At 44.1% G+C, this 24,264-nt stretch overlaps 1 protein-coding gene across 1 annotated transcript in view; it reads left to right on the top strand.

Moving 5' to 3' along the window:
* CPS1 (carbamoyl-phosphate synthase 1) overlaps window positions 1-24,264 on the top strand; it is an 81,873-nt gene that overhangs the window by 21,568 nt on the left and 36,041 nt on the right. Inside the window, exons 12-21 of the mRNA XM_065751177.1 lie at window positions 368-466; window positions 1,100-1,195; window positions 3,958-4,147; window positions 4,668-4,825; window positions 5,593-5,721; window positions 9,381-9,525; window positions 9,894-10,104; window positions 13,205-13,403; window positions 15,551-15,727; window positions 19,252-19,370. Coding sequence (XP_065607249.1) covers window positions 368-466; window positions 1,100-1,195; window positions 3,958-4,147; window positions 4,668-4,825; window positions 5,593-5,721; window positions 9,381-9,525; window positions 9,894-10,104; window positions 13,205-13,403; window positions 15,551-15,727; window positions 19,252-19,370 — 1,523 coding nt within the window. The remainder of the gene's footprint in view (window positions 1-367; window positions 467-1,099; window positions 1,196-3,957; window positions 4,148-4,667; window positions 4,826-5,592; window positions 5,722-9,380; window positions 9,526-9,893; window positions 10,105-13,204; window positions 13,404-15,550; window positions 15,728-19,251; window positions 19,371-24,264) is intronic.

Genomic DNA, 24,264 nt, shown 5'->3' with positions numbered 1-24,264 from the left:
CAGCTCTGTAACAGAATCCATTCCACACAGTTCACTTGAGGTAGTTAAGTGTATGGTTTGCTGTTTATTAACTTCCAACGTGCACTCATTCATTCTACTGCCAACCCTACACAAACAGAGCACACAGACGTGATTTATTTGTTTTCTCCCTGATATGACCTCACTTTCTTGAATGCAGCTTTGTCAGATACACCAAAGTCATTGTAAATAATGGTTCCCTCCTCTCTGATGAAGAGAAATCTGCCTTCTAAGGGCAGCAGAGTAGAGCTGATAGCTTGCGCTCACAGACGGCCTGTTTTTTCCTTGTTTGCTTGCTACTAGTTTTGTGCAACTTTGGTGATTAAATACCTGTGTTTGTTTTTCCCAGTTCCTGTTTGATTCCTTTATCTCACTGGTTAAGAGAGGGAAAGGCACTACCATTGCTTCGGTCCTGCCCAAGGCTGGAGCAGCAGCTTCTAAAGTGGAGGTCAGTGAACAGATGCTCTTCAACCCTGCCTGACAGTGAGGCTAGGAGCTCACTGCTTCCTGCTGAACCCACCATACGTAGTGGCATAAAAAGCAAGCCATGGAAGTTGAAGGAGGCCTCCTTTACAAAAGGTTTTTCTTGCTATGTTATAGACTCCCCTTTCTTTCAGAAAGTTCTGAAGTGACATGTATTTTTCTCTGTAGTTCTCCAAAGAAGGGTGTTCTCCCAGCAGTATATGACGTTTCCAGGGGTAGTCTGGCCATGACATTTTGTGCCAGCATCATAATGTTGATGGTCTCTGTTGCTTAGCAGATAAGTCTGAAATTCCTAGTGTGAGCAGCTGGACTCTGTGGGCAGCCAAAATGAGGCATGGTTCTCTTTATGTACATTGCAATTAACACATTTATTGCATGCCCCATGCACAAGCCACTTTTCTCTAACCAGAGAGATACGTGAGACGTTCTGGTGAAATACTTTTAGAAATAAAACTGCAGTATTTTTGGTGGTGACTTCTATTCTCTTTTAAGAACGTATGTTTTTTAATTTTGAGGCTGCTCTGTGCTGCACAGTCTCCATTCATTTCAACATCTCCTCCACGGTACTGACTTTGTCCATACTGTTTCACACCTTTAGGTCTCCAAAGTTCTCATTCTAGGATCTGGGGGTCTCTCGATCGGTCAGGCAGGGGAATTCGATTACTCTGGATCTCAGGCTGTGAAAGCCCTGAAGGTGAGAAGGATATTTGAAAAATGCTAACCTAATTTAATTTACTTTCCTTTCTCACAGAGAACTATGCTCATCTAACTGTGGTATCACAGGGTCAGGGAAGCTGGTGAGAAGAAATGGCTGTAGGGATATTTAGCCATTTTTTGTTTGTGAATTTGTTGGTTGAGTGATCTGAACTGACCAGTGATGTGAGCAGTTGCGGCAGCTGCCTTTGGAGAGGGTGATCATTGTGAAATGCTCCAAGCTGTTATTCCTGTGCTGATCCTGAAGTCAGCAAAAGAAAAAAAGAAAAATTACAGTAATCTGAAATATAATCTGGGGCAGTTCTGGGTTGGTCCTAATGTTGTAGAACATGATGTATTGTATATGCTTTGTTTGTTTCCTATATTGGTGATGCTGGCTACTAGTTGGAAGTGACAGTGTTTTCAGGGAAATGAGAACAAGTTTAGGAGTGGATGCCAGAGCAGGTGAATGCAGATGATGACCTGAGTCAGAAAAGAGGCCTCTCTCTCCCCTCTTTTCTCTTTCATCCTTCAAATTTGGCTCCAGTTTGTGGATGAAAGTGCTCTTTAATGATAAACATCCCTAGTTTGACTTCCCACAGTGCCCCTTCCCTTCCTCTGCCCACCAGCTAGCAGCTCTGATCTGCTGCAGGCTAATCAGCCATTCCAATGGCAGCACTTGCTCTTCCTGACCTTGCCTCTGGCAGTGTGATTTACAGCTGCATGCAGGAGAGAAGGCAGTGGCTACTAGGGCATGGATGGGAGAGAACAGGGACAATTAACAGGAGACAGAAAAGAGATTTCTTTCTCCTAGACACTTGATTTTTATTTTCTTCTGAATAATCAATATTGATTCTCACTGCTGGATTCTCTGATTCACTCTGCTATGTGCTGCTGTTCTTCTGAGTCTGTTGGATGCCAACTCCTTATAAGAAGGGGCTGCTGTTTCCATTTGGTCCTATACAGTTACATGTGTGTCCCTATCTAAGGCTAAGACCTTGTGGAGCTGGGCCTGCCCCAGTCAGTGAACTTGTGTTTGCAAGAATGGTCAGCAAAGGCAGGAAGATCCTCTGAAAAGTGAAGTTTGGAAGCATCTGTGAGCAGCAGAGACCAGGCTATAGTCATCTGCAAACTTTGTCAATTACTTGCAGTGGGGATTCTCTCAGCTGTTCTGAATGCAGGTGGATATTGCATAAAAGGAGGAATGGAGTGCTCTAAGTATTGTTAATTCATTATTCCATTTAGGTTGTGAAAAAGATAGCCAGTTAGGATGGGTGTCCATTGTGCAGAATGCTGTGTACTTAATAAAAAAGAAACAAGCAGAAAAGAAACCAAAACACCAAACAGCAGAAGTTGGAGAAAAGACTTGCAAAGGCAAACAGCAACTGGATTAAAATCTAGCATCCCAAATAACTGGGCCTGGGGGCATTAATTCTGCTTATTAATTATTTTCCTCATCACTGCCAGCTGGTCCTTAAGAAACCTTGTCCCAGATACGCCAGCTTGCTAGAAAGTTGTGTACCTTCTTCCCTCTCCTATTCATTACAGCTGTGAATTTTGGAGTACGTTTATTAGAGAAGAATAACCTGGTCAGTGAACTACCCTTCCCCTTCAGCAGTGGCATGAAAACCACACAGTTAGGAGTCATTAGTCTAAAACAGAAATATTTTTGGTGAGGAATTTGTTATTCTAGCCTTACTCTTCTACACATGGTTTTTGAGAAAGTGACAAAATCCAATTTTTCCTAGGAAAAACCATCAACAGAAATGTATAGTCTTTAAAGCAGTATTTAAGGTATCAGAGGAAGGAAAAGAAATGTTATCCATTACCTGAACTAAGTAATCAGGCTCCAGGTAGGCTATGTGTTTGTTTCTCTAAAGCTCAATCAGTTTTTGAAACAAACAGAAAAATCCTGTGGTGTTCTCATATGTTCTGTGAACTAAGGGAAAAAAAGCAATTTCTGTACTAATCCCAGCAAAACTTCTGTAGCGTTTGCTTGAGAAATGGCTGACTTAATCTGCCAACCCTTTTCCTATTTTTTAACTATTTATTTCTCAGTTAATTTATATTTCTGCTTTCCTTTCTGTTTGTTCTGAAAGTTTCCATTTTTCTCTCTTAGCCTCTGCTGCTCTCATATGGCAAACCTTTCTCCTAAAACGTATCTTGCATCGATAGTTGGTGTTGTTTCCAAAGGGTTTACTTACTTGGAGTAACTAGTTGCCTTAACAGAAATTGATGGGGCTTAGAATGAGTGCACATAAAAACGAGGCCAGAGCTTTTGCTGTTCCCAGTACACCTTGTAGACAAAGCAATAGTATGTTGCTCTTCATCTGTCTGTGATCCATGTGTGATTTTATTTTTTTTTTTTAAGCATGGCCACAATCTGATTTCCTTAGCAAAACTTGACTAGTTTCCCCTTTCTGCCCAGCTCTTTTCAGGCTTTTCCATTGCTGAACAAACTGTAGTGAAGCTGTCTGTAGCCACAAGAGTTGGAAAACTGTCATCATTAGAGCAGGAAGCAGATTATCAACTTTACTATCTCTTTATCTCAGTTTCTCGTCTATGACAGAAAAAGCGGTTCTGGCTAACCTTTGCCTTGCATATAGAGGCAGAGATTTTGTCTTTTATATCTTAAGGAGCCAGGCTCTTTACATTCTGCTGCTGATGGAACTTCTTGTTGAACCCCTTCTCTTCTCCTTGCTTATGATGTTGTTAGCTTTAACCATGTCTGCCTAGTTTAAATGCAGATTTTCATTTTTTCAGGAAGAAAATGTAAAAATTGTCCTCATGAATCCCAACATTGCTTCAGTGCAGACCAATGAGACTGGCTTAAAGCAGGCTGATGCTGTGTATTTCCTCCCCATCACTCCAGAGTTTGTCACAGAGGTCATCAAGGCAGAGAATCCTGATGGATTAATTCTGGGCATGGGTGGCCAAACAGCTCTCAACTGTGGTGAGTACAGTACAGACACCTTGGTAGTCCTTGAAGGCAAATTCATTGCTATCACCCCTCATGCAGACATGCAAGGTCTGTGATACGTTGCCTGGAGGTGCAGACAGAGATGCTGACTGTGGGGGAAAGAGTAACTAAAGAGGACACGGCATCTAATCACTGGTTTTGCTGCTTAAAAGTAATGCATGCATCCTGCGACAGAGCTCACTTCTTGGTTATAGATCAGTTGAGGATAGTCAGACTACGGAGGCAAAGATTAAAGGGAAGAGTTACCTTCATTTACCTTACTGCCACATTATCCAACTGCACTGCTTGTTTCTTGGATGTCCGTCAAGCAGTACAGTACCTTTGTCACTAATCCCATGTTTGTTAGATTTTAGGCTAGAAATGTTTGTATCAGAATAAACCACTGTATCTGTTGATGAGGGAAGGCAAGTGATCAGGTAGTCAGACAGCTTCTGGACACTTTCTCCTTAGTTTACTATCGTGTCTCAAAACTATGTCTTTCTTTGCTCTGCAGGAGTGGAGCTCTTCAAGCAAGGAGTCCTGCAGCAGTATGGTGTGAAGGTCCTAGGTACATCAGTTGAATCCATCATGGCTACAGAGGATAGGAAGCTTTTTTCTGATAAACTGATGGAGCTAAATGAAAAGATTGCTCCTAGCTTTGCAGTGGAATCGGTAAATCAGACACTTTTGAAGATGTGATTACTATTATTGTTGTGAGACTTATTTTAAAAATGCAGTTTTGTTTAGTGAAAGCTAAACTTAAGTGTGTATACCTTAGCTTGTGCTGCTTCATCTGCACTCCACAGGGATTGGTGCTGGTTGACAATGATTTAAAATAGATGAAAATGCAATTAAGCACTTGGAAGCATAAGCTAGTTTATCCATTGAGAAGTAATTAGGAGGGGGTGACTTACGCTGCAGAGTAAAAGTTTACAAAGCTATAACATTTCAGTGGCTACTTTTTTTTTTTTAAATTTAATCTTACGCAAGCCTTTTAGGCTTACGAATCTGGTCCTCCAAATCAGCAGTGTTGAAATCCCTCTTGAGGATGAGAGTGTGAAAAAATAATTGGTTCAGCAGAATGCATGTTTAAGTTTGGAGGAAACAGTCTCAAATCAGGATGTCTGTTGGAAGGGTTATTTGATGTATATTTGATGCAAAGGCAGACCAGGTAAGGACATGGGAAGTCAGCAGAGAAGCCCACACTGCTGAAGGCAGACGACACCATCTTGAGTGCATGTTCCACTTTCCTATTGTTCTTCAGTTCTGTTTTGGCAGAACACAATAATGTTAAAAAGCCAGTTCCATTCTTTCTCAATTTGTCTGGAGACAGCTTAATGTTTTGGTGATGGGATTTCCAGTTAACAGAGTAATTAGAGTAGGTTGACTTTATTTAGCTGAATTTGTTCTCCCTGAAATATATTCCTCTTTCTTTTAAGATTGAAGATGCTTTGGAGGCAGCTGAGAAGATCAGCTATCCAGTCATGATACGTTCTGCTTATGCCCTTGGTGGTTTGGGGTCAGGGATATGTACCAATAAGGAAAGTCTGCTGGACCTTGGTACAAAGGTACGTGTGTGATTGCAAGCTCCAGGAATAGAGTCTGGACAGAAAATGATGATTCATTTTTTATATAGTTTCTATTCTAACAGTTACAGACCCTGAAATTGTGCTCGTACATACTCTACTTATCATCTTTCCTGTAAGATGTTATCCCAACACCTTCCCATGCTTTCTTTTCAGAAATTTGTACAACTGACATGGATAATGAAAAAGGTTAATTTACAGACCCGTTAACAAGAAACTGGTCCTAATTTGAGCAAGGATTCGTGTTGGTTTGGTCTGGAGAAAATCATAGTGGGTAATTTTCACCTGTTTCAGGAGGGAATGGCATGTGAAAGATGTCAAGGAATGTTCAACCTTTGAAAAGCTCAGTGCTAGTGGAGGTACTGGAGTTAGAAGGCCCACGGGGCTTGGGCCTCTGCTGTATTTCAATGAGAAGTTGCTCTTTTGTTGGGTCATAGCTCTTCTTTTCTGTGAAGACGTATGTGGTTGATGCTGTTCATCATTTGGCATGGGCCAGTTGTTCCTGGCTGTGAAGAGAGAAGTTTTTGCTGTAGGAAATCTGGGATTGTTTGCTTTAAATGAGCTGTGAGAGGCGAAGTAGTTGGGAAAGAGCAACAAGGGGCAGACGGGGCTGGTGGCTGCAGGCAGCAGCAGCAGCGGGTGTGGGCTTGGGCTGGGCCTCAACATGAGGGGCAAAGCCGTTCCCCCTGGAGGGACTGGGAAAGGACACAGGAGACATAGGGCAGATCTTGAAGTAGCAAAGATGGAGAGGCACATGGAGGCTTTAATTTTTTATTGTTATTATTATAGAGCTTGTAAACTGTATCATCCTTTTAAGCTGTATATTGTCCTGTCTTGAGAAGGAGTCCTAATGGAGCAACAGGAACGGACCTTCATGCTGAATTTCAGCCCTTCTTCCCATCCAAAGCAGTCTCCTTCTCCATAGGCATGGCTTGCCTCTGTAGCTTCTCTGACACCTCCTGGAGGCCTCAGGGAGCTCGGGGCTGTCCACGCAGCAGCTCAGTGGACACCAGTGCCAGTCGTGCCCTGTTCTGCAGGGCTCACCTTGAGGCTGCAGGGAACTCATGGTGATCCTCTGGGCGATTCCTCTTGTCCCAGCACAGCAGCTTAACAGACACCAGTCCCCGTCCTGCCCTCTTCTTAAGAACTCACCTGGAGGTGGCAGGTAACCTGTGCTGGACTGCTCTTTTTGTGGCAGCACAGCCCAGTGGACCTCAGTCCATGTCCTTATCCTCAGAGTTTGGGGAAGAAGAGGGGAGAGGTGTTGGGAAAGGATGAGGATGGGGGACGGGGAAGGAGGGGGCTAGGGAGCAGCAGGTGGTGCAGGGGCTCTCTGGTGGATGGTGACATTTCAACGCCGAGATGGAAATCGAGGGCCCCTGGTGCACTGCCGACGGATGTGACGACGTCTCCGGGCAAGCATGAAGTTATACCATTTGCCCGGGCCTGATGGAGGTGGATCCACCTCCATGGGCTCGACGTTGTCTTTGGGTGGATCAATTTCCATTGGTTCCAGCTCGCTGCTGCTCCCCTGAAGCTTGCGCTTCTTTGGTGGAGGAAGATCCATCCTCCTCCGGAAAGGAGAGGGAGAGGGAGGGTTTGAGAGCTCTCTGTAATGTGCTTCTTGGGTCACGAGGCCACAAGATGCAAGTGGGTAACAGACCGGCGTTCTGTTGCCAAGGGCCCCGTTCTCCTAGCGGTTGTCAGGGAGGTGGCTTGTGACATCAGCGTGCCACGGCACTGTGCCCCTAAGCGTGTCCCATGGTGACCAAAACGTGGCTGTGCTGGGCAAGGGGAGGCTGTGGCCTGGAAGGTGCCCTGGCTGCCATTTTAAAAGGCTCCGTATTTGAGCCAGTTCTCGTTAACGTTTTCGTCAACGACTCTATTCAGTAAAGATCTGGAGACTATGTTAAGTAAACGTGTGGATGACACTGAACTGTTTGCGTTGCTGTTTCCCCTGATGGTAGTGAGGCCTTGTGCCTCGGTCATGGCAAATTGGAGAGCGGTCTCCATGTGTGTGAAGAACAGCAAGTGCTGGTTCTGGAGCTGGGATGGGACAGCCCTGGCTGTGTGTAGAGACCTGGGGACAAGGCCCGGAGCACAGCCCCGGGAAAGGGATGCAGTGTTTCTGGCTGTCAGCAAGTTGAATGTGAGCCAGCACCGTGCCCTCAGCCAGCAGGGGCAAGCGTCCCCTGGGTGCACCAGGCCCAGCGCTGCCAGCGGGTGAGGGAGGGGTGGTCCCACTGCTGTGCCTGATGCACCTCCAGCACTGGGTGGAGGTTCTGTGACACAACGTAAGAAAGACTTAAAACTGCTGGAGAGCATCCAGTGGAGGGCTACAGAGATGGGGAAGGGTCTGGAACTTGTATAATGTGAGGAGCTGCTGCGGTCCCTGGGTTTATTCAGCCCAGAATAGAGGAGGCTGAGGGAAGGCCTCATGGCTGCTGCAGCGCCTCATGGTTGCACACGACTCCTGACAGGGAGCAGATCTGATCTCTGCTCTCTGGTGACACTGACAGGACCTGAGGGAACAGCATGGAGCTGTGTCAAGGTATAGTTGGGTGAATGTGAGGAGAAGGCTTTTTCCAGAGGGTGGTGGGGATTGTGGAGCTCCCCTGGGCAGCGGGCATGGACCTAAGCTGCCATATCTCAGGGAGTGTTTAGAGAGCATTCTCAGACAAAGATTTGAGTTTAGGTGGTCTTTATTGTAGTTGGACTCGCTGGTCCCTCTGGGACCTTCCTGCTCATCATGTTCTGTGATTCTGTGCTTTTGACTAAGTGCTGGCAGTAGGCAGTATCAAAGGAGTGGCATAGATGGTTTTACAAGCATAGTTAGGTTTTCCCACTGCATTTCTTCGAGTTCAGCACCTGCTTAGTCTGGATGAAATGTTACAAGTTATTTCCGTTTTTTCTTAAATGAGTTTGGCAACTGAGCTGGGGGCCTTACTGGAGTAACAGCTTGAGCTAACTGCAGAGAGGACAAGACTGTAAGCTGATTCACGTGCAGCATTAAAAGTAAAGCTGTGCTCAAGGATGGATGGATTGATAATATGCCTATTTTAAGCAAGATGTGATGAATGTTTTCTATCTTCTAATATTATGCCTGTTTTTTTCATTTAGATTATACTCCTTTACCTACAAATGATCTTTTTCATTTGTGTCTCTTGTGCTGAGGAGTGGTTGCTAGATTAGTTTAAGAATAAGGTGTGAATCATGTTTCTGGTTAATATGCCAATGATAAGCAACATTATTAGTGCTATTAATGAAGCAGTGTCACTGAGTATCTCTCAGTCATTCTGCTTTTGGTAGAGTTGTCCATCTGAATTCCATGGGGCTACCTTTGTGCACAAAACCACTTTTGTTGTGTGTTTTAAGCCTTAGATATTTTTATATTCCTATTTGCTACTTATATGCCACTGCACCCTCAAATCCCCTCCTCCTTCAGTTATTTGTGCCTTTCAATTAGAGGTAATGAATGTATTTGTTTTAAAGTAAATACAAAGTGCTTGTCATCTGTGCTACGAGCTTCACTGATGCTTATTTTCCAGCTTTCTTGATGGCCTGAGATATCTGGAGAACAGTAGAAGCCTTAAGTGTAGGGTTTTCTTTTTTACTGTTCCTTGTCTCTGATGTTTTCATAGGCATTTGCAATGACTAAACAAATTCTTGTGGAAAAGTCAGTTGTTGGCTGGAAGGAGATAGAATATGAAGTTGTGAGAGATGCTGCTGATAACTGTATTGCAGTCTGCAATATGGAAAACATAGATGCGATGGGAGTCCACACAGGTAGGTCTGAGCACAGGGTGGAGCACTGGAAGTGACTTTTGTTAACTATTTTATGCAGTCGTGTACATAGTTGTGTGATTGATAAAGTGGGCTCTAAAAATGCTCTTCAAGACTCCAGTGTAGCCAGTTAGTGTGTAAAACAGATACTGTTGGGCTGAGCCCATGATTGTCGTATTGATTTTCCTAAAATGGCTTTTAACTTCTGCAAAATCCAGTTCTGGACCTCTGGCTGTCTTTGCTTTTCATTGCATTCAGTTTTGAAAGCTTGTGGTAACTTCACTAGTGCAAACAAAGCAATGTATGTAGCTAAAATTCACTGCTGCTGAACTGCTTCTCATTTTCCTTCTCTGCTACCTCATGACAAACAGGGGATTCTGTCGTAGTGGCTCCGAGCCAGACGCTCACGAATGAGGAATTTCAGATGCTGAGGGATCGTGCCATCAAGGTTGTCCGATATTTGGACATTGTGGGAGAATGTAACATCCAGTTTGCACTGCATCCAACTTCCCTGGAATACTACATCATTGAAGTCAATGCCAGACTTTCAAGAAGTTCAGCTTTGGCATCCAAGGCAACGGGGTAAGTTTATTCAAAGAAGGAACACAAAGCAAACAAATGAACAAACGAAAAGTAGAGAACAACAGAGAGAATTATGGCAAGGGAGGTGGATTGGTGTGCTATTTAAATATGTAAATAGCAACTGTGAGTATGAAGAGTTTCTGTGTCTGCTTTCCATGAAGACAAGGATGCATAAACCTGATTTGCAGCAAGGTAGACTGAAGTTGGCTATTAGGGGGAACTCTGGAGTAGTCAGGGCAGCAAGATGTATTGCTTGGGAAGTTTCTAAGAACAGCTCCTGTCAGCATCTGCTAGGAGTGACCCTGGGGGAGTCAGTACTGCTGGAAAATGGAAGAAGGGGTTAGTGAGCCTTCCAAGTCTGTTCCAGCCTGCTGATGCTGTTACTGCATAAGGGAAAATCTCCCAGGAGGTGTGTGGGAGGGGAGCCTAATAGCTGTCCTTACAAAGCATATCCACTGCATCTGTATGTTGGCTGCAAATCACCTCTGGGACCCAAAGGACACAGTTAGTAATGAGCTGTCTGTCAGATTGACGTAAATGGTATTACTATCTGCCTTTGTTTTGTTGGCTCATCATAAACTAATCAAGATAAGAATGGTCAGAGCAGCCTGTTTAAAAATTGGCTTCCTAATTGTGCTTTGCAGATGCTGTTGAGAGGTGCAAATTACAGATTAATTTTCAGTTTTCAACAACTTCTGTGGTTACTGAAGTGCCATAGCAGAGTGTTGGACAGTGGGAGTGTGTTTGTTTTCTTTTTCAGCAGCACATTTGTAGCTTAAGCATCTTATGGTCTCACTGTAGGTGTGATATATTTATTTTAAAGTGTGGCATTGCAGGTAATAAAGTCAGACCCTGATCTAGGTAGCTCTATGACGTATTGGGATAAGAAGTTGAATGCTCAAGCACAGTAATCTTCCACTGTGTTAAAGAGGGAAAATCACCTCACATCCGGGTTTCTCACAAAACAGCAAGGATCTGGCTTTTGAATGACACACTGGAAAGGCTGGAGCTGCTTGGATTGCAGGCAACTTGGTGCTGAGAGCGTTGGGTGTGATTAAGTGCTCGGGGTTTCCTAAGAGCTGTTGCAAATGGACCATGTCTGACCAGAAGGAGCTCAAGAAAGTCATCATGAAACTGGCTTTGATGTCAGTGTTGTAGGAAAAAGATCTTGAGGGAGGGAACTGTTTGCACAGAGGAGAGTTCCAAGGAACATGTTTGGATTTGGTCTGCAGCTCCATGTGAGAAAGATTTTTTTTGCAGATGGTGCTGGTGAATGGTGACCTCAAATATCCTTTACAGTGAATGAGTGAAAGACTTTGAAACTTCGTAGAATCATGCAAGGGCTTGGGTTAGAAGAGACCTCAAAGCCCATCCAGTTCGACATCCCCTGCCGTGGGCTGGTTGCCACCCACCAGATCAGGCTGCCCAGGGCCCCATCCAACCTTGGCACCTCCAGGAGTGGGGCACCCACAGCCTCTCTGGGCAGCAGTGCCAGGGCCTCACTGCCCTCTGAGTAAAAGAATTTCTTGTAACATCTAATCTAAATTTCCACTCTTTTGATTTGAAACAGTTCTCCCTTGTCCTATCCCCTGTCTGTCTGCGTAAAAAGTTGCTCTCCCCTGCCATTATCAGTTTATGCTGACAGTATCATAGGAAGCCAGCCTGAGGACTGACTGATACATACAATACCTTAGACAGCAGTGCCCTGCCTGCTTATGCAGCGTGTATTTCATATTAGAGTGGTTCAGTTGTCAGTACCAGTCATGAAAAAGTACGTGGCACAAGTGGAAGATGTGGGGATTCTTGGTGATTTTTCAAGATGAAATTTTTCATCTAAAAGAAAAGCCATGAATGTGTCTTGAAACATTCATGTGAATGAATTCAACATTTCATGTGTCTGCTGACAAGGTTTTTCCATCCAGCTAAACATTGTGAAGGATGACATCTCCAGCAAAATGAGAACAACAGACTCACTTTGTTTCCCCTCCTTCAGCTAAGCCAGCTTCACAGACCTGTCATCTCCATTACTTTTGCCATTCTTGAACTAATTCTGATTCAGTGTAGACTGCTGAAGCCCCCAGTATCAAATTTTCCTCTTGTGATTCCCGTGTTCAAATAAAAAGTAAAATCTTTGAGGTTTGGGAGAAATCCATAACTTTCTGCAGCAGTGTTTCTTCCTTGAGGAAAAAAGGGAGAATAAAAGATAGTAACATGCAAAGAATCCCTTGAAGTTCATTTCCTTCGTCTGCTAAATGAAAGAACACAAACTCTGGTGTTCATCTATGCTGCTGCCAGATCCTTGGCAGAAGTGCAGGCTATAAAATTTTAGTGCTAGGCGCAGAGCTGAGGGGATTAGCCTTCCTAATTGACAAGGCCATGCTTGTGTGTGCAGTGGTCCATGCATTCTGATGGTAGTCCTGGCTCCCAGCCCTGGCAGGGAAGTGGCGTGCCAGGGCCACAGCTCTGCAGAGTGACAGGAACGTCTCGTGCAGTTGGAGGGTTGAGTCATTCTGTTCTCACACAGGACAGAAGTCAGAAATGCTGCACGCCTGGCAGTACCTCAAGAGAAACTCTGATCTAATTATGGTGATCAGTCAGCCCTGGTACTACGCTGGATGATGTGTGGTTATAACAGTGTGAATCAAACATGTCTTTCACCTGGGGCACGTGATACTGTGTTTAAGATGTCTGTTTTAATACTATTAGGCAGTCGGTCTAAGTGTTTATAGAGGTAGACTGCCTGTGACTGCAAGCAAGCAGGAATTGTCACCTAGCCCTGTGCACAGTCCAGACCCTCAGAAGCTCAGTATTTGAAGAAATGAGGACATAAATAAACCCACATTTCTAATCTCACATGTGATACCATGAGCAGGGAGATTCTGTATTAAAAGGAATTTGGTGTCAGAGCCCAAGAACCTGATCCAGATGTCCTGAATCTCAGGGCCACAACTTAAGCTCTGGGCTTTTGCTTTCTTTTTAACAGCGGGGACTTGGATTACACCAGGAATCTCTGAGGTTTTGTTGTCATTTGCAACACAAGCAAATTGCAAAAGCAGAGTAATTCCAACTCTACCATTCTCTAACCTCTCCTCTGTGGCAGGTACCCATTAGCATTCATTGCTGCCAAAATTGCCTTGGGGATCCCCTTACCAGAGATCAAGAACGTAGTGACAGGAAGAACCTCAGCCTACTTTGAGCCCAGCCTGGATTATGTTGTTACCAAGATACCCCGCTGGGATCTGGACCGTTTTCGGGGCACCTCCGACCGGATTGGGAGCTCCATGAAGAGTGTGGGAGAGGTGAGTATGGGAGCCTGTCCTCCCCTTCTGTTCTACTACTTAAAAAAGCCATTGATCAGAAATGCTCAGAATATCTATCTTTCTCAACCCAGAGGCTTCTGAAGACATGAATTCAGCTCAAATTATTCTAATCTGATACTGTATTTAACTGAAATGAGTTTGAGCTTTGTGATTTTGGCTGTCACAGTAAGGATTCATAAATAGTTTGACTTTTAATGGAAGAGACCACTTGGATCACCCGAGATTGACTTCATTCTTAACATTCATGATAAGATTTCTGGAGTTATTTTTTGTTTGGAGTTCTGTGGTTAGAATATCATATGAAGAATTGTCATTTGTTGAGATTTTCAGTGATGCAGATAAACAGCAGCCTTCAGTAGTTCCCATACTTATTTGTTCTCCCTGTTAGAACCATATGCCAAACCTCACCTACTTCTGCTCTTGAGATCCAAGCACAACACGTAGTATTGCTCTGAACTTTTAACCTGCTTGTCTTAGTGATTAAGACTCCTATACCTGGAATGTGAGAGCAGGATTTTTAAATGCTGGTTGTATGGTGTCTGTGACAATAGCAGCATGTTCGGACCAAGCTTTAGGAAGTGGGAAATAGATAAATTATTCTCTTAATTAGTAAATCATGTATCAGATACCAAAGCAAAATCATTAATTTCATATTTTTTCAGCTGCATTTTTCTCCTCATGCTCTTCAAGTAGCTGTTTGATGTAATTATTTTGACATGAGACTTTCCTAACATCAGTTCTACCTTGCTCAGACAACAAGCTTTCATCACAATTGGGGGGATTAATTAGAACTTCATTTTCCATTTGCAATATTGGCTTTTAATGTCAATGGGATGCTTTTGTTATGCTTTTTTTTATTTGTGAGTTGATGCTTACTGATACTAGCCCTCTGTGCTCATGAGTTTTTGGACAGTTCTTTGGAATTGGAGCTCCAAGGAGCAGTTGCCTTGTGCACCCTCAGCTGTATGGTGATCCTGCTGACTGTATCTGTTTGCAGGAGGAAGTACTGAATCCTTCCAGTGGTTGTGTTCCACAAAAGCAGGACCACATGAGTGCCCTGTCCTTCTCACCTTTCCCAAAACAGAATTCAGGGTCAAGTGTGAGGGAGGAGGGATAGAAAGAGTCAGAGCTCCAACCATGCTGGTTTACTACTGCTGAGGGTGAATTGAAACAGGGATGGAGAAGCCGAAGAAATGTCTTTGCTACTGACAGATGTACTCAACAAAAAGATGAGTCTCCAAGAGGAGAAGGTGTCTTAGAAACAAAGGGCTTCTGTCAGCTTTGTGTCTATTAGTATGGCACAGCCATCCCCTTAGGCCTGAACCTAAAAGCAGATGGCAGCACCTACTGCATTTATGTTAATTGAACAGTCTGGCCTGGCCTTTTTTTTTCCAGTGCTCTGTTGTGCTGGGCAGCAGCCTGGAGCTGTAAGGAAAGAGAAAACAGTGTTGTTTTTTAATTGGACATTTTTCAGCATTGTGTCTGTGAAGATTTTTATGCTGCTAGGATTCTGCTATACTGGGCATCTGGAAATTTGAGAAAGGGCTCTGTTGTTACCTCATAGATTTCTGCAGAGAAAGCCTTATTTTCTTACTGGAACTGATGTCAAGACTTAAGGAGGGAAACCCCAGCACTGCTGTGCCAAGCAGGAATAATCCTTTTAAGAGAGCCCTCACAGGGGAGTGTCACTTTTAAATGTAATTTACAGGAAGAGGAGCAAATTTCTTCCTCACCTTAAAATTCCCACTGTGAGTTTCTCTCTCTAACAGGTTGTTAAACAGAAATATCCATCTGTATTACTACACCCATGCTGCAGCATAATGCTTTTTACAATGCTTCAAAGCAGTTTACAAGGAGAGCAGCAACTTCCTGTACTTTACAGATAGGGAGACGAAAGCAGAACAGTCACTTGTCTGAAACTCTCTGCTGGTAATTAGTGGCAGTTGGGCCTGGAAGTGGGACTCCCACAGGTTTTAAAGCCAGTATGGCTATCTTAAGGAGTGGGTTTGAAGGCTGTCTCCTTTCTGTGTGTTTACTGTTGCATTTAAACTTGGGCCCATCTGTTATTCAGGGGATAGCTGGGCAGCAGCTCACCATAACTAATGTGGAAGTGCTCTCCATTACAGGTCATGGCTATTGGCCGCACCTTTGAAGAGAGCTTCCAGAAGGCCCTGAGAATGTGCCACCCCTCTATAGATGGCTTCACTTCACAGCTGCCCATGAACAAAGCCTGGCCAGCCATCACAGATCTCCAGAAGGAACTCTCTGAGCCATCCAGCACTCGAATATATGCAATGGCCAAGGTAACAAAAGGTTGAAAGCCCTTGACCTATGTCCCTTTAATTATAGCTACCGAATGGGCTCAGCTGAGGTGGCAGAAGTGTTCTTTGCCACAACATCACTTGTTCTTTGCCCCCTTGTTTCCTTTTGCCAAGCACACAAGGTTCATTTGTGTAGCATCTTTGCTGCTGATGTAGAATTTGTGGCAGTGCTTGTGGAAGTCTGAATAACTCCTTTTTGCTTGCTCCTGTAATAGAATTGTTTGCTAAATATTAGCTAATATTCAGCCTTTGTTTATGCTAGTGTAATTGGCGGTCAAAGCTGGTCATCTTGGCAGATTACCATTTGTTTCATGGGAAGGGAAGAAGTTGAGAATGAAGGTCCTCTTGTGAACTGAAACAAGGGATGATAGGGCGATAAGCTGCAGCCTGCAGGTGTTGTTTTATTGCAATTGTTGCATGGGTAAGGGCTTGAAACTTGAAAAGCAGTTACGTGACTATGCTAAACTTAGCATAGTTTGGGTTGGAAAGAACTTTAAAGCCCATCCAGTTCCAGTCCCTGCATACAGCAGGAACCAGGCTGCCCAGGGTCCCAACCAACTTTTCCTTGAACACCTCCAGGGATGGGGTATTCACAGCTTCTCTGGGCTACCTGTGCCAGGGCCTCAGCATGCTCTGAATAAAGAGAAGGGCACAGCTGTCTTCCATAGATCACGCTTAGGTCTGGTCTTTTGTTATTGTTGTTTTTTAAGTCTGCAAACCTGTTTTTTTTAATTACTATTGTTTTTGTTTTATTTAAGTTGCAAACTTTCTGGCAGTGAAAGCCCATTTACTGTGCTTTATACCACTGATTTTGCATGGTGGAGTCTTTTAAGCCCCTTCTGCTTGTGTAGTTAGCTCATGAGTCCCTCTGAGTGAGGGGAGCTGCGGTTGTGCTGTGTTTGTAAAAAGGTTTTCACATAACTGTCCCTATTATAAATGACCTTAATGAAAAGCACAAGATGTTCTATGTGTCCAACTGTTGACTCTTGCTTTTCAAGCTGGGGAAATATGTGTCTTCATAAATGTAGAACATCCTTCTGCAGCTGTGCGTGGTCTCTATTACAGCTTTCTCTTGCAACTGAGAACCAATCTTTTCTCATCTCTTTGAGTGGCTTAGGGAGCTTTTATAAAGGTTAATCTTAGCCCCATGCTAACACAGGGGATTTAGGGAGGTAAAGGTGAGTTTGGGCCACACTTAACACTCTGGTTGTACCTTGTTGGTGGCATTTTCACTAGGAACCATCAAAAAAAAGCACAGGATAAAAATCTTAATCCCTCTGTATAAAGAGCTGCCTCTGTCTCACACTGTGCATTCATTCTTCCCCATTAATAACTGAGGCAAGCAATATCAGTGAGAGGTACCTTCAGCAGCTGGGGCTGTGGGCCTGGAAATCCCTTTCCCTCTTGCTGACATTTAAAAGCCAAGAGTTAGTCCCCATTAGCTGTCAGCTTTGTTTGAAACAGGATGGAGTTTCATTGTGTGGCTTTTCATCCCTACGAGCCCCGTTCCTCATCTCTGGAAGGATTCTTAAGTTTTCTCTCACTCCTTTGTTTGGTTGGGTGATTTAAACAGTAACAGTTAGGTAAAAAGGAAGGGAGCTTGGTTTCCATTCAAAGCAATTGCTGTTGTTATGGGAATCCTTGTTGCAATGCGTTAATAATAAATAAATAAAAGACAGCAGGAAAGAGGCTGAAATGGACAGGAGTTATTCTTTCAGCAGTGTTGCAAGGGTATAACTGCACCTGATGAACAGAGAGGATCAGGTTATATTGTGTCTTTTCTAGACTCTCTTGGGGCTGGTATAGCAGGGGATTTATGCTGTGGGCTCAGTCTATACCATTTCAAACTGGGGTCCTGATCTCCCCACTGTCCACCCTGCAGACATGTCAGCTTGCCCACGTGCTCCCATCCACAGCCAGCTATGTACTTCCTTCAAGAGCAGGGGTGAGAGGGAAGGAATGAACACACTGAGCCCTAGAGACAGCACAAGTGGCTGAGCCAGCCCTGGTGCTTGCCTGGAGACAGGACGCTCATGAAGGTGAGCAGGGCTCTGAAGTCAAGCAGTCCTGCTGAAAGGCCCTGTTTTTGGTAGCTCCCTCTGTACTCTACCATGTTGGTATGAATAGAGCAAAGCACTGTGAGTGTTATCCACGACCACTGATTAAACCCTACAGGGATTTTCTGCTTGGAAACTTGATTTACCCCTGTGGCATAGTAGTTTAGGAGTAAGAGCTGTCTGAAAATGTTGTCTACTATCCCTCTCCAGATGTATTCTGTGGAGATGAGGGTGATTTATTTTCTCTTTCCATCCTCTGACAAGGGAAAGGTAGGCATTTGTTTTCTCCAGTTTCCCATAAAAGACTTTGAAATGGTGTCCTAAGTAGATTGTGTGTGTGTGGTCACGTTAACTTTATGTTAAGTTTATGGTGTTCAGTGACCTTGCCTTGATAACTTGGAGAAATGATGTCACTGTGCATTGTGCTAAGCTCATCCCCAGATGAGTGCTGGAGTTTTCTTCAGCAGCATTACTCTGGCTTTGTTCCAGGGATGTTGCCCTGCAAGAAAACAATTAAGCTTGGTAACAAATTAATGAGTTTGATTACTTCAGCTCAGCAAAGATAGCGTGCTGGTATTATCATTATGGTTGATTTTAGTTGTTGCATCAGGAGAGCTGTAACTGCACACTGCTGCTGAGACTCAGGAAGCATCAGCAATGGAGGATAATACTATTGTACTGGGGGGCTCTCTTCAAGATCTTTCTTAATATTGCACTGTCCTGTCAAACACAGTCTTTTCTACAGTGACTCTGTGGGGAACTTTTAGTTTCATGGCGTGAATAGTTTGATTAAAAAAACCCAACAAACCAAGAAAAAAGAAAACCCACAAAAGCGAAACCAAAAAAAGCCATAGTCCAGAAAGATAGTCGTGATGTGGCTGTCAGTTGTCACCCAGGGCTTGACTCTCTTTTACTTCAGAAGTGTGTATTCTAAGGCCATATGTTTTGATTCAAGTATTATTTTTAATGGGCAAATTGAAACTTGTGCTCCAAAGCCATGGGTTTCTCTACAGCTGAGAATGTGGACCTTCCTGTTTAGCATTAGCAGCTACGAATTGGCAGTGGGACTGAGATTGAAGTGATTTTGTGGCATGGGGTACAGATGAGAGCGGGTACTGCAATGTGCCAGGCCATAGGTGTTGAAGGTACGTGTACTTGGTAGCCACCAGGCCTTGCTGCCATTGGTTGAAGTTTGGCTGCTGGCTCTGTAAAAGCAAATTCTCTCTCTTGTTCAGGGGGCAGTCATTTCTTATGGCCTAAGTGTGTGTGGAAATGACCGGACCCTCCCTGCATTCTGCTTGGGCACAGTCTGGGCTCCTGTGGCAGATCTTGGGTTTGCTTGCCTTTTCTCTTAATGGTGTCTTTGTGTTCCATAATTGCTGCTACTCTTTGCTGTATTTACAGAGCATATATTCAAGCATCTGATTGGTGCTTTCCTCTTTTTGGCAGGCCTTGGGCAACGGAGTCCCTGTGGATGTCATTCACAAGCTCACAGCCATCGACAGGTGGTTCCTGTATAAGATGCGCAGCATTGTGAACATGGAGAAGATTCTGAGAGAAGTGAAACAGTAAGACAAACCAATAGTCTTGTCCTTGGACACATTGCTGTTTATGGGGATCGTTCTGCTGGGCAAACTGTGGTAGCCAATGTTGAAAGGTTCATTTTGGTACTCCATGTAAGTGGTGCAGCCTTAAATCCCAGTTCACTGCCTGGGGTAGATGTCTGAGAACACTCTTTTGGGATGAAGAACTTTAAGCATTCAGGCTTTTTTGCTGCTTGTAGGCATTTAAATGCAGTTTATTTTGGAAAATCCTCACTGTATCATTAAGGCTAGGACTGGAAAAGTGGAGATGGCCTCCAATAATAATGGTAGGCTGCACTCACATACCTAGGATAGGTTTTGCCTTCAGATGTGAGACTTGTCCCGACTTATTACTCCAGAGAGTCAAGTACTGTGTGTTGTTTTTTTTTTTTTCCTGGCAAATCGATTTTTAAGTTTTTCTGCCTTTCTGTGGACATGTGCTATGTGTTGCTTTTGTACTTCACTTTCAAACACCTATAATTCCAGACATATTTAAAAATAAATCTTCTTTCCTTAAGAAAAATGGCCGTATAAAACTAAGTAGGAAAGATAGCAGTAAATTAAAGTGCCTGGCTGTATTTCAGTTCCAGCCTCTTGCTGACTTGAGCTTTCCTTTCATGGTTTACGAGGTTGGGAGCACCTCCTTGTTGAGTTATTGGCTACACGTTAGCCAGCTTTTCCACTTTGAATGCTCGCTGTCCTAACCATGTTTCACCACATGATGGCACTGGGAGTGCACCAAAGCCAGTAGATCACGGTTCACCTGCTAGGATTTTGTTTCTTTGACCAGCTGCACGGTTTTAATTGAGGAGCTATTGCTCTCCTTTGCCCCCCGGAAGAAGCTGAATCTAGAGCTAAACAAAAATAAATGTGGAGGGAGATGTCGAAGAGAAGTAGTAGCTTGATTACTTACAGAAATCTATTGTTTGGCTGCAGAAGCATTTGTCCTCTAACATCTGTGTCATGTTGTATTTGTCTTGAGTGCCTTAAATATATACATGCAGCTCCCAGGGAAGAAGATGGGAAAAAAAGCCCAGAATCAGATTGGTTTTCCTGGTGTTGGAGTGCCGTGCTCTGGAACATGCAACTTAGGATCCCAGAGGTCGATCAAAGCCTCAGCTGCTATAAATCCATCACTCCACAGATGCTCTGTACCATCCTGTATCACTAAGGTTGCTTTCCCTTTCCCTGCTATGGGTGGCTGGCAGTACTACCAGTAGCTAGTACCATCCCACACTGATTTCATCCTCCTGATCACTTAGCAAGTGACTATAGCAGGTCTGTTAGAGCAAGCTTTCTTGCAGTGTCAAACCTTGCATTTGTATCCCCACCAGTGTTGCATCCACTGTATGGAAATTCATGCAACACAGCTTGGAATGCTGTTGCTGTTAATTAAGTTAGTTTAATTTATTGATCAATGCAGATATTTCACTCTGCTCTCAAGGAAACCAGCTTACCTCACAAGCTGCCTCGAAAGGAGGAGGCAGGCTGCCCAGCTGCATTATGTTGAAGGCAAAGAGCAGGGAAAAAGCACTTGTGACCTGAGCTCTAAGGGGCTAGTCCAGTGAGCAACATCAGGAAACACATCTCTGCAATAGCCAAGGGAAAGCTAATTGAGTGATGCAGATGAGACTTGGCATGCATGTGCTCTTCCTGCAACCAGCTGTTTCCAGTCCCCAGCATGCCTGGCATTGAGTTTTACCTGTGCTGTGGGATTATTCCCAATTGAAAAGAATGGGCTGTGGCACAATCATAGCTTGAAATCTTTGTTAGTGAAATGTTTGCCCTGTTCCCAAGCACTGTTGCTGGTTACAAGCTCTTTTTTTTTTGTTCAGTTGTACCCACCTCTTCTTTTTTTCTTTTTTTTTCTTTTTTTTTTTTTCTCTTGAGTGGCTTTGGAGTAATTTGTGGTGGAGCTTTGGATCTGCCAAGCATCTTGATTTGGGCCCAGCAGAGCTGTTGTAGAAACTGGCAACAAGGAGATGGTCTCTACCCAGAGGGAATTCAGAGCTAGATCTAGTGGATGCATCAGGCAGATGGGAAAGGGTGATCAGAAGCAGAAGGACAACTGTGTGAGCAGTTCATCAGTGTTGACATTACCTTTCCAGGGCTGTATGGGGTGATTCAAAGGAAACACAAGACCTCACTGATTCATGCAGAGGTGGTGTTTCCATGTGCAGAATGTTATATAGTGAAATGTTATGGGGAAGATAAACCTTTCTACTGTATCAACATTTGTCTTACTGGTATGCTAGCAAGAGCAATCATTTGCAGAGGCAGCTGAGAATGGGAAAGGCACCCATTGCTTCATTTACATTTGTCCCAGCAAACTTCTTTCCAAAAGGGTTGGACCTGTGTGATCCTGTGTGGTCATGCTGCAACGGTATTTCAATTCAGCTCTGCCTCTGGGTTCTCTAAGATGGAGTAAAGGTTGTTTCAGGTGATGTGATTTGGCAGCAGGAAAGCAAATGATCTGAGTTGAATTGGGAAAAGAAAGCCATTTTGTGGGTACCTGCAAGAATATCCAGTAAAATCATGCACATCAAATACATGCCCTTGCTGTTTCTCTGTGACATGCATGTTTCTCATCTAAAGTTTGAACTTTCATTGTTGCTTTTTTTTTAATCTTCCTATCTTCAGTAAGGTAATCTTAACTGCAGCCTTCCCCGCTGCTCATCCATATACATATGCAAATGGAAAGAGAAAGCACCATCCCATGCTGGTGGTCCCTGAGAACCATGGCTGTGCACAAGAAGAGTGTGGAGGAGAGCATACCCTTGCTCTGTGGAATACAAGCACTTGCTGGCCTCTGGTTTGCTTGAAAGGGATGGGGGCAATCCTGAGTATTGTGGTTTCTTCTGAAGGAGACAGGCTGATAGATGGGAAAGCAGAGTGAAGCGTGAGGGTGGACAAGCCCAGCATTTGTAGCAGGATGCTCTGCTTGGTGGCCCATGGTAGAAGTTGTTTGTTGCAAATTCCTTTTAAAAGCCCTTGGGTCTGTGAAGGGTGTGCTTTGTGAGCAGCTTGCTGGAAGCATGACTTGATTTCAAAACATTGCCACGTTGGAGCAGCCACGGGTTTTGGAATTGAAGCCTGGCTCCAGCAGGTGACCTGGGAAACAAGGCAGGAGGAAAGATCAGACAAGCCATCGATAACATCTGTTCTTCCACAGTGCAAGTTGCACACCTGCTCTTCTCAAAAACAGTTTTTCTGCTGGCTTGTGTGTTTTGGGACAGGTCAGAGAGCACAGGTGTGGGTATAAAGCAGGGCTGGTGACTCCAAAGAGGGCTGCTCTGATTTATACTGCTTGAGGAGCTGTCACTGACATATTTGTTGTAAGCAACTTTAACTAACTGGGAAGATTACTTTTGTCTTCTGAGCAAAGTGGAGGGCGAGGTAGGCTCAGGGACAAATGAGGAGTTGAGTACATGAGGAGAATATGGTATGAGCACTTACTCAGTGCAGTTGTTCGTGCTTTGTGGGGATCCGATGTAAAATACTTTCTATTTGTCTTATAAGAGCCATAGGTAATAATTTCACAGCTGTGCTTTCTTTTAGAGCCCCTCTACATTTGTGAAAACGCAGTATGCATTTTCCTCTTCAACACACACAATAGTTAGGCATTGCCCTTTAAAAGCCATTGGGGAATCTCTTCTAGTGATGTACACATTGCCATGGGCAGTCTGCATCCCAGCATACCAGGAAAGCCCTCAAAGCTCTCTTTTCAGCTGTGTTGGAAAACAGGCTTTGAGGAAGCATCTGCCTCATTCCTTGGCTGTTTGAGCTGCTGCTTCAGCACGTCACTTAGTTATAGATGTGCATCGTTTAGGTCTTGGGCACAGTGTGAGGCTCATGTTACTTAAATAAAGATCTCTGTGATTAGATTGATTAGCCTAGGGAATGGCAAAGATGCAGGGCTCTGAAATGGTGGCTGTTCAGTGAGCGAGGCTTGTTGGTTTACAGCTCCTGTTTCTCTGAACTCTCCTTTGTCAGCTTTTTGTCAGTCACCTCATAGGAGGTGAAGGAGGATCACTATCTGTCTCCTCAAGAAGGGAAGCAGAGAGAGAACTTGTACACTGATCTCATTATTTTAACTGTAGCATGTTCAAAATATTGTAAAACAGCAGGAGCAAGCAAGGATGCCACTAGGAGCCTTGTAGTGTACAGGGAAGGGGAGGAAAAGCAGAAAAATATTTGGGTATGATGGAGCCTGACATCAAGGAGGCTTTTGGAGCCTTCCACATCTGTGATGCTCCTGTAAAAGGAAGAGATCTGTCAGGACATCACAATTCTGGCTCCAGTGCTTTTTGCTTTTGGTCCACTTTGCTTTCAAGAGCCAAACTGTTGACCAGGCTCCAGATGCAGGAGAAGCTACACTTGGGACTGATGGACTGAGGGGAAGCGTGCTCACTTTTGCAGATCCTTCCTGCATACCCACACCACATAAAGCAGGCCAAGGAAACAGTGCTTTGCCAATGGAGCTGGAGCTTTCTATGTTTGTTTAGCATTACTGCTAAAGCAGTTGATCACATGAAAGCCAGTCAAGTGGAAGAGAGGGCTGTGCTGGAGCAAGCTGCATCTCCTGGTAATTGCAACACTGCCAGCATTCTTCCAGTCAGTTAATAGATTTCCTCAGGTCCTCTGTGCCATGTGAAAATTTCCTCATTAAGGGGAATTTATTCCATTTCCTCTTATCGTTTATCATTGAAGAAGCAGCAAGTGGATGGAGCAAAGATGACAGGGTAGAATTTTAAGCAAAAAGCAACAACAAATCAACACTGGAACCTGAAAAGGAGGCACAAGCAAGGTTTGTATTGTTCATAAGCTGCAAAATGTGCAGGGGACTTGGCTTTGCAAGGAAGAGAACTGAATGGTTGTG

This window comes from Cyrtonyx montezumae, unplaced genomic scaffold, assembly GCF_038088225.1.
Source record: "Cyrtonyx montezumae isolate F1298 unplaced genomic scaffold, pur_monq_1.0 scaffold_7, whole genome shotgun sequence".
Classification (NCBI taxonomy): domain Eukaryota; kingdom Metazoa; phylum Chordata; class Aves; order Galliformes; family Odontophoridae; genus Cyrtonyx; species Cyrtonyx montezumae.
The sequence above is the reverse complement of the archived record's forward strand: the minus strand, read 5'-3'. Positions and strand labels throughout refer to the sequence as shown.